The following is a 13393-nucleotide window of genomic DNA, read 5'->3' on the forward strand; positions in this document are numbered from 1 at the left end:
CAGCTCTAAAACTAGTGCTGCAAAGTGCAGTTTTTCCAGCAGGGTGAGGAGATAAAAGAATGCATTCAGTATAAGATTTTCACTCTGCAGCGGAGTGTGCGCTGATATGACACTTCCTGGCAGATTAAAACTGTGTGCCGGTCCGAGACTCGAACTCGGGACCTTTGCCTTTCGCGGGCAAGTGCTCTACCGACTGAGCTACCCAAGCACGACTCACACCCTGTCCTCACAGCTTTCTGGAATGAGAAACATCCCCCAGCCTGTGGCTAAGCCATGTCTCCGCAATATCCTTTCTTTCAGGAGTGCTAGTTCTGCAAGGTTCGCAGGAGAGCTTCTGTTAAGTTTGGAAGGTAGGAGACGAGGTACTGGCAGAAGTAAAGCTGTGAGGACAGTTGCGTGAGTCGTGCTTGGGTAGCTCAGCCGGTAGAGCACTTGCCCACGAAAGGCAAAGGTCCCGAGTTCGAGTTTCGGACCGTCACACAGTTTCAATCTGCCAGGAAGTTTCAATGCATTCAGTGTTGCGTACTCACTCTTTTGGATAGACTGCACTAGTTTTAGACCTGAGGATGATCTGGACACCAGATCGAAAGCAGTAATCAAAACAAAGAAGAATAAATGTTTCCAGTGTATCAACAATCATCAGTTTCGCGAAGTCAAGCCTTCGATTGTGTGCATTAATATTTAAGTTGACAATATTATGAGAAGGAAAGTTGATACTCACTATACAGCAGTGATGCTGAGTCGCAGATAGGCACAACAAAAGACTCACAATTATAGCTTTTGGCCAGTTTGTTTTTGTGTGTGTGTGTGGGTGGGGGGGGGGGGGGGGGGGAGGATTGTATTGTTTGAGATAGCCTTAATGGCCGAAAGCTATAATTGTGTGAGTCTTTTTGTTGTGCCTATTTGAGACTCAGCATCTCCACTATATGGTGAGTAAAAGCTTTCCTTCTCATAATATGGTTACATTCCATCCTGGATTTTCCATTCTTTATTTAAGTTGAGTTTGTCATGTTGTTTAGGCTGTAAAACTGTCCTATTCTAAATGTATTTAATTCTTTTCCAGAGAGTACTGGCACACCAGGAGGATCAGGCCCTGTTGAAAGCATATATTGCTGAGTGGAGGAAGTTTTTCACACAATGCAATTATTTACCAACTCCCTTCAGACAACTTGAGAGTGCTTTAGCTGGAAAGGCAAGTTCATCAGGCCAAAAAAAGTCAACAGCAGATGATAGTATTGTGAGGAAGGTAAGAATTCATATTCTGTCGCATTTGCGCAGTTGAACAAAGCAGTTTGACCTGATTAACACATAAAATTACTTCAGATCGAGGCGACTCAAAAATTTGCATTATATAATTGTTCATCTTAGATTACTTCACCGTGAAGTAGGTTCATCTTTGACTGGGGGAATTTCGATGATCAAGTGTAAGCTTACATGCAGTCATCAGTTTGCATCCTAATGCTATTTTTGTGCAAATAAAAGTTAAAAACAGTAAAAAATGAAGTTATTACTAACACAGAAATTTTAAGTAAATATGCCACCCTCACATAGCTAAAGCTCAAAATATTTTTTTAGATATGTAAGGACTGGTTAAAAAATTATCAGCTGTGTAAATAATGAGTGCAGATAACAACTGACCACCTAATAGCTACTTTAACAGCAGTGTATGAAGGGGGAAATTCAAAATGAAAAATAAGTGGGGCTAGACAGCAGCCAATAACGACTGCATACATCTTACAAATATGTTCTCTTGGCTCAAAACAACGGCTCAAATGGCAGTAACTACACAATCTACATTAAATGTGCAATTTATCAGAGAAAATGATGATAACCAGTCTACGGCAGAACTAAAATTACAGTCGCTTAGTCGTGGCATTTAATGCTAGTCTCTACAAGCAAACTTGAGACAGAAAAATTTCATAATATATTTGTTTCCAGTCATCTTCTGCAGCAAAATTTCGGTTTAGGGGTAAAAACAACCTGTAATTTCTCGCTGTAATTGGTAACCTGACACTATCTGCATACTTGCTACACGAGATGCTGCATTACTAGTTGATGAGCAGATTATAGCAACACAAGCTGATTCCAAATTAAAGAAAGAATGAAAAATAAGAGCAAATAAAAAGTCAATACAATTATGAAAATGATATGGCAAAGTATTATAAATAAAAAAAGTTAAATGTAAGCCAATTAATTGAATAAAAATAATTAAACTCTTTTGATTAGATTTAGAAAAATAATAGAAATTCACTGCATTTTACAATATTCAAACCTTCAACCTTCTACACATCATGTTTATGTGCTAACCACTATGCTGTGCCATTATACCGCAAAAGGCTTTTGTATTTTTGACTCTGGTGTTATAGTCTCAATGATTGACAGCCTTCAAAAATTTGGCTTCATACAGTGTTGAGTGAAGTTTATCTAAAGCAAGCAATCTCAGTTATTATAACAAGTGTACAAATGACAGTGAATTGTACCTCGTGCAGGATTCAGTAGTGTTTGGTTAGTGCCGCATATGAAAAGTGTGTATTTTGTTAGCATCATTTGTGTGTGTGTGTGTGTGTGTGTGTGTGTGTGTGTGTGTGTGTGTGTGTGTATACACACACCTGTTTGATGTTGTTATCATGTATCATGAAATATGAAATAAAAGGGCCAGACTCAGGATTTGGAGGGCAAGAAAGAAAGTGGGCCAAAAAATTTGAAGTGAACTAATTGTCGAGGCAGTTTGGCAATGGTGGATAGTTTGGGCATGATGTTGAGCACACTGTTTGGAGGAAACCAGATACAATGCATGCAATGTCAACTATCAACTAATTTTAATTGGATTATAGTGCCCGATGTCAGCCACCATCACCATAACCCTTGAAGAATGATAATTCAACCAGACAACTATATTGTAATCCAGTATTGTTTATTCAAAATCCACTACCAATTTCAACACACAAAAGTGTCATCTTCAGGTCCCTGTATACGGAAACATAAATAGCAGTATTATAAAGTATGGAGTACAGACAACAAAAATCACAGTGTGTGACTAAAATGGGGATAAATAACATCATGAAATTATGTAATTAAAAATACGCAATCATGATCCATACAGAACAAAATTCTGAAGCTAACTTATATTGCTTAATTATTTTCTTTTCTGTTTTTTATTTTTTTATTTTAATATATATATATATATATATATAATCCAGTGATGTAATTTACCCAAAGGGACCCATGTGCACAATGTATTAGACCAGCAAAGCAATTGAATTTACACATATTCCTAATTGTAACACCAACAACTACGGGATATACCAAGAATAAAAGAAACAAACAAACCAAAATAATACCAAATGGCTGGAGTAAACAAATGCAACAAAAACTAATGGACAAATTTTTGTTGGATAATGCAAACCAACCGCAATAATAATATATACTTTAATGAGCTCTAATACATAAGCAATGTAGAACACAGATCTAGTTTACAATTAGCATTGGACTCACAAAAAACTATGAACACATGCTCCATTGATATTGCTATACAGCAATCCAGTTATATCCTTAAGGTCCACGACCACACTAGTGTAGCAAATATGTAACTTACGTGAGTAAACGACCCTCCAAAGTAACAATGACACAAGTCGCCAATATTTTTACTGATTCCAGGAAATTTACTGGGTGTCAAACAGCATTGCCAACATTAGTAACATACACCATCAGTATGTACCCACAGGATTAAAAGTAACGTACGCGAGACATGTCGACAAACAGTTGCTGAAGAACAGCTCGTGTGGCAAATGCTGTATTTATATGTAAAAATATCCTATAAAGTAACGTAGTAGTCAATGAGTAAAACTGATAACTGCATATGTATAACATGCACATACAGGACCATGAACTTAGAAACATCCACATGGAAATCCAGCAGAATACAGCCAAGAACATGTGTGTATTAACATAGACAGTGAACTCCGGAGATTCCGTAAGAAAGGGAACCCAGATAATAACTTAACACAAATGTGACAAACACTGAGCACATCCTTATATGGCCTTGCAAACCAAGAAAATGTGGTGCCATCCCTCCCATACCCACTTGCAGTCTGCATGAAGTAATATTAGACAAAATGCATAATTCAAATTTTGCACACCTAAATTACACTATGATAGCAGAACACCAGTGAAAAACCAAATTGTGCACCCAAAAGGCACTTCGACCAGAGAAAATCAACACTGAACCCACTCCCAGTTACCAATGAATCAGACTCAACCATACATTTAAAACAAAAATAAAAGTTGCAGTTGAAGTCAACCATTATATAGCATAACATCAACTGCAACAAAGTCGCAACTCAAAACCGCACAGGCACGCACAAAGTAGTAAAAGAGCAAACAAGTGACGTTCTTGCACACCTTAAAAATAGGAAGTGGTCGTTAAATATAGAGATCGACTGGTCCAAACAACCATTCCAATACTACACACCGGGAAACTTGGTAGTGACACACCCAGTAACCATAAACTACAAATGACCTCAGTAGCCACTTGGAAATAGCCACAACATGTGTCAGCCACCAAAATGAGCAGTTTTAGACAAGCACCACATAAACCTTAAAATCATAAAAACTTCAGAAAACTGAATACATATTCACCCTGGGAATGGCAATTCAGAGGAAACATATGTAAATGTTTAAACCACAGACTAATGAAACATTTGAGTACATACAAAGCAATAATTGCCATCCACATAATCAACCAAAGCAATAACACAACAGTACATGCAGAAGGTAAAGTGACACCACCTGGCTCGAGGAACTACCCACAACTTAGCACTTTGTGAGACTCGCAATACTACCACCAACCCAGAAGCATCCAAAAATAACAGGCCACTGCATGTGTGTGTCATGTTTCGTGACTTCAACACTAATTGCATACGAGGTTTTAGACCGTGTTTTACATTGTTTGTGTGTTAGAGCTAATTAGATTATATATCATTATTTTGGTGCGTTTACTGGTCCAATGAACATTTGTTCATTAGGTTTTTGTTGTTTGTTTACTCCAGCCATGTGGAATTGTGTTGTTGCTTTGTTTCATTTGTTTGTTATTGGTCCATCCCATACTCGTAGGTTTTATGGTTAGGGATACATGCGACTTCCAATTCCTTTGCTGGTGCAATTTGTTGTATGTGTGGGTCCTTCGGGTACATTATGTCACTGGAATATGTGATTAGTGGATTAAAAAACAATAAAGTAAAAAATATATAAAATAGAGAAAAGAAAAAATTAAGCATTCTAAATTAGTTGCTGAATTTTGTTTTGTATAGATAATGGTAGTATCTTTTTATGATGTAATTTTATGATGTGACTTATCTCCTTTCTAGTCACAAACTGTGATTTTTGTTGTCTGTACTCTTACTTTACTGCCGTGTTATGTATGTTTCTGTATACAGGGGCTTGAAGACAACTCTCTGTCATTGAAACTGGTAGTGTGTTTGAATAAGTGATGTTGGATTACAATACAGCTGTTGGTTTCAGTTATCATTATTCAATTACTTCTTGTCCAGCTGCAGTCCCACTGTCCTTGATGGATTACCAGAGACACCAAAATCTTTAGTCCTCTCCACCCCAAGCACCTCACATCTATTTTGTGAGTTTGTGCTAGGTTTGGTTTATGATTTTGGATGCTCTCTCTCTCTCTCTCTCTCTCTCTCTCTCTCTCTCTCTCTCTCTCTCTCTCTGACACACACACACACACACACACACACACACACACACACACACACACACACACTGCTTTCCACTTTATTCATCTTTTCATCCTTGACTGCATGGCCCCCATTGCTGGGTTTGACCAATCATTCCTCCTCCAAATTTTACAGAAGTGCAGAGTGTGTGCAGGAGGCTGCCTGATGTGGTGTACATTCTAGCTTTAGTGCTTTTCTATCTGTGCACCCTTTCTCTCTCTCTCTCTCTCTCTCTCTCTCTCTCTCTCTCTCTGTGTGTGTGTGTGTGTGTGTGTGTGTGTGTGTGTGTGTGTGTGTGTGTGTGTGGCGGAAGGGGGGGGGGGGTGTTGAGCAACCCCCATCTTGTGGTTGTGGGGTCTTACAGACAGTAGCTCATATCTTGGTGGACTACCCCCTACTTTTCGCCCTCCATGCTAAGTACGGACTTCTGGACTCAATGCCGCCAATAATTTTTAGAACTTGTCATCTTGCTTTCAGATGCTAGAAATTGAAATGCCATGTGGCTAGGGCCTCCCGTCAGGTAGACCATTCGCCTGGTGCAAGTCTTTCGAGTTGACGCCACTTCGGCGACTTGCGTGTCGATGGGGATGAAATGATGATGAAAGACACACAGCACCCAGTCATCACGAGGCAGAGAAAATCCCTGGCCCTGCCGGGAATCGAACCCGGTACCCCGTGCGCAGGAAGCGAGAACGCTACCGCAAGACCACGAGCTGCGGACTTCAGCTGTTAGAATTTTATTTCCTCATTGCAATTTTGGCATTTAAACAATTTTCAAGCATAAGAGTTTGACATTCAGTTTTACGTTAGGCAGGGCATATGATTCATGGAGGGTTGAACTGGTTCTCAGTTTTCTCTGTGAAAGTGGTTTTTATTCTTACTTATAAGATATTAATCTTGCTCTCGAGCAGGGGCAGTGTGGTTGGGGATGGGACATCTCCCACTGTATGCTAGATCTGGGGGTTCCCCGACTCTACCTCCTTGATCGGGCTACTGTTTCATTCCTCTTTTACTTTGTTTTAATTACTTTTAGATTTGGTTTGCATCCTTTCTGCCACATGTAATTTTCTATTCTAGGTGTTGTACACTGTTGAATAGTGGGTACTCTTGATTGTAATGGATGGGCAGTGGGACAGATGTAGGTGGGACTATTTCTGTGACATGCAAAGCCCCGGGGATACCCACCTGCTGACTTTGCTGTTTCTCTCCTCTTGATTTTATTATTGATGATACAAAAGATTTCCAGTACATTTTTAGCCTTCTCGCTTTTACTGTTATGAATCTCCTGACTAGATAAGAAAACAATCTCGGTGGACGTCTCTGCCTGTAGATGCACCTCTCTTAGATGGAGGGACTGATAAACTTGTTGCTTTTTACGTGCCTCCAACCAACCATCTTCCTCAATGACCAGTTGCTGTATGTGGTGGAGTCTTACCACTTTCTGGGACTGATCTTCGATGCCTGCTTGATGTGGCTTTGCCGTGTTAAACGAAGTCCATCTGGAGCACAGGCTGCTCTACACTTTTGCAGCATTACAAAATTCTTATTGTGCCCTTTCTTGTTGATGGGAGTGTGGCATATGGCTCAGCACCGCTTTCAGCCTTACGAATGCTGGACCCGATACACCATTGTGGGGTCTGACTTCTGACAGGTGCTTTTCAGACCAGGCCTGTGAACAGCTTACCTTGAGGCTGGGGTGCCTCCCCTACAGATCAGGCTCCAACAATTGCTGTTCAACGGTGTGATATACATTTGCTGCTACCCTGAACATTCAAACTACTATGTCCTTTTTCCTGGTTGGGAGGTCCACCTCACTCAACAGCGGCACAAGACCAGATTCACAATTGCAGTGTGTCTGCTTTGAACACCAACTGCCCCCACTGTCACTTCTTGTCAGAGAGTGACTGCATGGTGTGTAACCCATCCTTGGATCTGTCCTGACCTATCCTTTGGACCGAAGGACTTGGTTCACCCCACAATTTTTCCCCACCTTCATGCATTTCTGGGTTCTGAAGTGGTGTACGCAAATGCCTCTGTGGTCGACAGATGAACTGGTTTTGCCTACACACAGGCAAGGTATAGTGAAATACACTCCCTGCTCAATGGATGCAGAGTATTCACTAAAGCTCTCAGCCCCCCAAGGACTCAGCATTCGTTTGCTGGGTAGGGGGTTGGCGACCCCTGGGTCCCTGAGCTGGGAACTCGTAAGCAGCATCAGTCCTCTGTTACCGTAACCTTCAGAAATGCTTCAGCGACCACTGTGTGATGCGGCAGTGGAATGTTGTGTGTTACGGAGAATGGGGGCCTTGGCTTCACTGCCTGGACTGCAAGGAAGGTACACACAGCCTGAAAGTGCACTATGTGCTGATGAGGTGAGTGGCTGTTGAGCTAATACAGTCTCTTGCACACAATGTGCTGTGGGACTCAGCTGTCTCTTGCTCCAGGGGTCGATTTATCGACCAGCTCGTCCATTCTGAGAATATCTGCCTTTTGAACTTGGTTAAGATGACATACTTTTCCACAGCTACGGTATCTTCTTCAGCCATTGACCTTCGTTTTTGCTCCCCAGCTATTGCAGACCCGGTTCAGTGGGAAGTGACTACAGATTTACATTCTTGTGACCGCTTCCCAGTGTGGAGCCGTCTGCTGACTCGGATGGTGGTTGATAGGAGACCACGAAGATGGATGATTCAGAGGGAAAATTGGTACAGTCAACAGGCTATTTTGGCACAAAAGGATTGTGCACTGGAGACGGTGCCCCTTTTCACTTCCGAGATCCGACGGGCTGCCACAGAGTCCAGCCCCGAGTAGCAACCACCTCAGACAACGACCTGTACCTTGGTGGAACGACGACTGTCGATTCGCAATCTGAGCCAGACAACAGCTCTACGGAACTTCAGACGCCATTCAACTACAGAAAACCTTCGTGCCTTAAGATCTATGAGAGCATATGCGAGGCAAGTCATAAAAGAATGGGAGGGGGATTGCTGGAAGGAATTTATGACTTTCATTAATTGGTCCACTTCCACTGTGAAAGTTTGGGAATCAATAAGGCAGATTTCAGGCAAGGGCAGTCCACATCCCCTTATGACTTTTTCGAGAAATGGGTTCTTGGTGGACTCTCCTAAAGACATAGCTCATGTTTTAGGTGAACACTTCTTAGTTACTGCATCATTGAGACAAGTTCCTGTATTTCAGATGTTCTGTAGAACCTTAGAGATGAGGAAGCTCCATTTCTTCTCGCATAATGAGGAAATCTACAACCTTCCACTCTCTATTTTTAAACTGGAATCTGTTCTTTCTGCAGCCAGAGACACTGCTCCAGGATGTGATGAGATTCATTATGCCAAGCTCCGTCATCTGTGCCCTGAAGCAAAAGGATGGCTCCTCTCTTGTTTCAATCAGATCTAGTTTGATGGACAGCGCCACACAACTTGGAAGGAGACAATATTAATTCCATTATGGAAATAAGATGAGGGCCATAGCAGAGTGTAGCCCTTACCAGTTTTGTGGGTAAGACTCTTGAATGCAGGGTCAATCATCACCTCATCTGTCTGCTCGATTCCCGAAGTCGCCAGAGCTGCTCCCTGTATAGTTTAGGTGCTACCATTCCACACTGGACAACTAAATTATTCTGGAGATGGCAATACAGGAGGCCTCCTTACACCGAAACCATTTGGTTTGCGTGGTTTTTGACCTAAACGAAACATAAGACACTATGTGGAGGTACAACATCCTTAGCCAACTTTGTGGATGGAGACTACATTGACATCAGCCGCTTCTTCCTCCTATTGTTCTTTGAGAACTGACACTTTCTATGTTCTATATTGTGTTGGTGATGCCTTGTCTGACTGCTATGTTCAAGAGAATGGGGTTCCCCAAGGTAGTGTACTCAGTGTCACATTGTTTGCTGTTGCTATCAATAGCATTTCCTCCAAGTCAGGTGCCCTATGAAATGCTCTTTGTTTATGGATGACTTTGCAATCTTCTTCTCCTCCTCCAGTCTTACAATGACAATGAGGCAGCTACAACTGCCCATCAGGAGGCTGGAAACCTGGTTCTGCCTTCTGCAGTTTTATAGGCTATTTATTTGATCACATTTAGGTTATGCCAACATGGTCTGTGGATCAGCCCATATTTTCTACCTCAAGATGTTAGACCTGTCCACCATGAGGGCATTTGGATATCAGCTGGAGCCTTTTGGACCAGGCCAGTTCAGTCTCTACGTGCAGAGGCTGATGAACTACCACTCTGCTACGTATCCTTTTGCTTTGACAGACACTGAAAATTTCACTGTCACCTCAGTCAAGGGCATTTAGTGCAGTGGCCCAACCCAACTTTGAACGACTGTTCATGAATTGGCCTTATGCAACCAGGCCATTTGGGATGCATGCTACTTCCTATCTCAAGGATCTGGATCTACCATCCTCCAAATACACAACCCCCCCCCCCCTCCCCCCAGGGGGTCCACAACTCTTTTGTGGATACGTGCATGGCGAGCATGGGGCCCCGAGCTATTGCAGCCTTCCTTCATTCCAGGGCTGCATTTCCTTCCCCTCCTTTCCTCTCCTTGCTCCTTCCCCCTCGCCCTCTCCTCTCCCTCTCTTGGTGTCCTTGCTTATGTTGGCCCCCACTATCCTCCTGGTTATGTTGGTTTTGCAATTTAGCTTTGTTGTGTAATCACCTCCTTTTGGCACTCCCTGGTCCCCCTCTGGGATTTGATGTCCATTACTAAATTTCTCTTCCGTAGTGTGAGCCATTTGGGGAAGAGCACCGTGCCCGCCTAGTTCATTCCAACTTTTCTTTCACATCGTTGTCTGATGCTAGGGTGCATAGCCAGCACGGTAGCCAGCCCGTGTGGTGGGGTCGCTATGTACTCTTTTGGTTGAGCCCCCTGAACACACAGGGATCACACTTCCGATACCTGAGCTGTGACCACCTCATGCAAGCCTTGGAGTGGTTGCTCGTCATCGTGGAGCATCGGAACTCCCGGCAGTGGCCGCCGTGCCAGATGACCCTTGCTGTGGCTGGATGGTGCCCGTGAGGAGAGCCCCTGATCGGAGTGGGTGGTATCAGGGCGGACGCTATGCAAATGAAACGCATACGGGTCCAGAACTCTGGCCATTCTTCTGCGGCCATCTCTCTGCATGGAACTGATTCTTCTAGTGCTGCTTCTCCTGCCCCTTCGACCTTCCCTTCCATGGCTACCCCCTGGGAAGGGGGTCAGGCCCGTCGGCTAGGGGCAAAGCCTTTTCCCCGCTATCTGGTTTGCACCAGGACTGATGGGGATACTTTCACCAATACCAAACCTTTATTCTTTGTGGAACACATTGAAGACAAGTTTGGCGAAGTGGACTCCCTGAACAAGATGTGGTCGGGTTTGTTGCTGATCAAAACTACTTCAGCTGCCCAGTCTGCGGCCCTTCGTGCCTGTACCCATCTTGGCACAATTCCTGTGTCCATTACCCCCCCCCCCCCCTCCAGTCTCTCAATATGGTTCGAGGTGTGATTTTTCACAGGGACCTCATCCTTCAAACTGATGAGGAACTTCGGGACAATCTCAGACGGCGGGGTATACACTTTGTTTGGCGTGTTCAGAAGGGTCCTAAGGACAATTGCATTGATACTGGTGCCTTTATCCTGGCCTTTGAAGGGGATATCCTCCCTGAGAAAGTAAAGATTATGGTTTATTGATGTGATGTGAAGCCGTACATTCCACCTCCTGTGAGGTGTTTTAAGTGCTTACGTTTTGGACACGTCTTCCTGCTGTTCGCAGGCCCCTCTCTGTGGTGACTGTGGACACCCACTCCATGAGGGGAGTCCCTGTGTTCCCCGTCCTGTGTGTGTTAATTGTCATGGCAATCATTCTCCACATTCACCAAATTGCCCAGTATATAAGAAGGAAAAGAAGATACAGGAGTATAAGTCCCTTGATCGTTTAACCTACACAGAGGCTCGTAAGAAGTATACACATCTTCACCCTGTGTCTATGATGTCTAGTTATGCTTTAGTTAAATCTTCACCCCTTCCTTCCCCTTCCTTACCCCAGTCCCGGACCCCTCTCCTCTCCCCCTCCCCTGCGGCTCCCATGCCTTCTCTTCTGGGCTCTGCTCTCCCTCCCCAGTCGGAGAAGTGTCCCACTCTTCGGCGTCTGCCGGTCAAGGGCACCCCTCTCGGGACGCCCCTTCCTGGCACCTTCCAGGCCAAAGGTCTGCTGCCACGCGATGACCGCGGTCTGTTGGCCTCCAGGTCACCTGATCTCTTTCTGTTCTCGATCTTGCTTCATCTGGCTCCTTTATGCCACACAGCCCTCCTCGATCTCAACCTGAAAACAAGAAGAAACATAAATCCCGGGACAAAGAGCCTCTGGTGTCACCAGAGGTCCCATCCCCGGCTTCACAACCCTTCCTGGCACCTTCCAGGCCAAAGGTCTGCTGCCACGCGATGACCGCGGTCTGTTGGCCTCCAGGTCACCTGATCTCTTTCTGTTCTCGATCTTGCTTCATCTGGCTCCTTTATGCCACACAGCCCTCCTCGATCTCAACCTGAAAACAAGAAGAAACATAAATCCCGGGACAAAGAGCCTCTGGTGTCACCAGAGGTCCCATCCCCAGCTTCACAACCAGATTCTGACCTGTCGTTCATGGATGTCACCCCCTCATTGTCGGTGACGGGTGGTGACCCGGTGGTATGACTGGCTTTAGCCTGTTCAACCCCCATTTAAATCATCGTTCTGTGGTTATCCAATGGAATTGTAATGGATACTACCGTCACCTTCCAGAATTGAAATCCCTTCTTTCGTCTTACTCTGCAGCTTGTGTGGTTCTACAGGAATCTACAGGAATCTGTCGAAATCGGGTCGGACCCCTGCGGGCTTCTGGTGGCGTTTGTATGTTGGTCCGTACAGACATTGCTAGCACGTGGATTCCTCTTCAAACTACATTGGAAGCGGTTTCTGTTAGGGTCCACCTGGACTCTGAGGTCACGGTTTGCAATCTTTATCTCCCTCCTGACAGGACTCTTACACCTGCTGCCGTAACTGCCCTTCTTCAGTAACTTCCTCCTCCCTTCCTCCTTATTGGGGATTTTAATGCTTATCATCCCTTGCTGGTCAGTACATTTCCATCTAGACGAGGTTTTTTCTTAGATCAGTTTATTACAGACCACGACGTGTGCCTTCTTAATGATGGCTCCCCTACTCACTTCAGTGCTGGTCGTGGTACCTTTTCTGCCATTGATTTTTTTTTTTTTTCCCCCTCTCCTCCCTTCATTACACTGGTCGCCACACGATAACATTTGTGATCGTGACCATTTCCCGTTGATTCTCTCTCTCCCTTCCCGCTCCCCGATGGACAGGTTACCTCGTTGGTCTTTCCAACGCACTGATTGGCCTCTGTACACTGCACGGGTCATGTTTTCTCCCTGTTTGTCGGGTTGTATTGATGACATCCTACGTGATGTGTCAGACGCGATTGTTCGCGCTGCTAGCCTTGCTGTACCGCACTCATCTGGACCATTTTGTCGCCGGCAAGTCCCGTGGTGGAGTACGCCCATTGCCATTGCCATCCATGATCGCCGTCAAGCTTTGCAACACCTTAAGAGGCACCCATACATTGCCAGCCTTATTATCTTTAAACGCCTTCACGCTAAAGCCAGTTATTTAA

At 44.2% G+C, this 13393-nt stretch overlaps 1 protein-coding gene across 5 annotated transcripts in view; it reads left to right on the plus strand.

The window, feature by feature from the left end:
• LOC126248156 (cullin-5) overlaps window positions 1-13393 on the plus strand; it is a 246391-nt gene that overhangs the window by 5808 nt on the left and 227190 nt on the right. For all 5 annotated transcript variants that reach the window (XM_049948900.1, XM_049948898.1, XM_049948901.1 and 2 more), the window contains exon 3: window positions 1064-1246. In XM_049948900.1, coding sequence (XP_049804857.1) covers window positions 1064-1246 — 183 coding nt within the window. The remainder of the gene's footprint in view (window positions 1-1063; window positions 1247-13393) is intronic.

Source organism: Schistocerca nitens, chromosome 3 (genome assembly GCF_023898315.1).
Source record: "Schistocerca nitens isolate TAMUIC-IGC-003100 chromosome 3, iqSchNite1.1, whole genome shotgun sequence".
NCBI classification, from domain to species: domain Eukaryota; kingdom Metazoa; phylum Arthropoda; class Insecta; order Orthoptera; family Acrididae; genus Schistocerca; species Schistocerca nitens.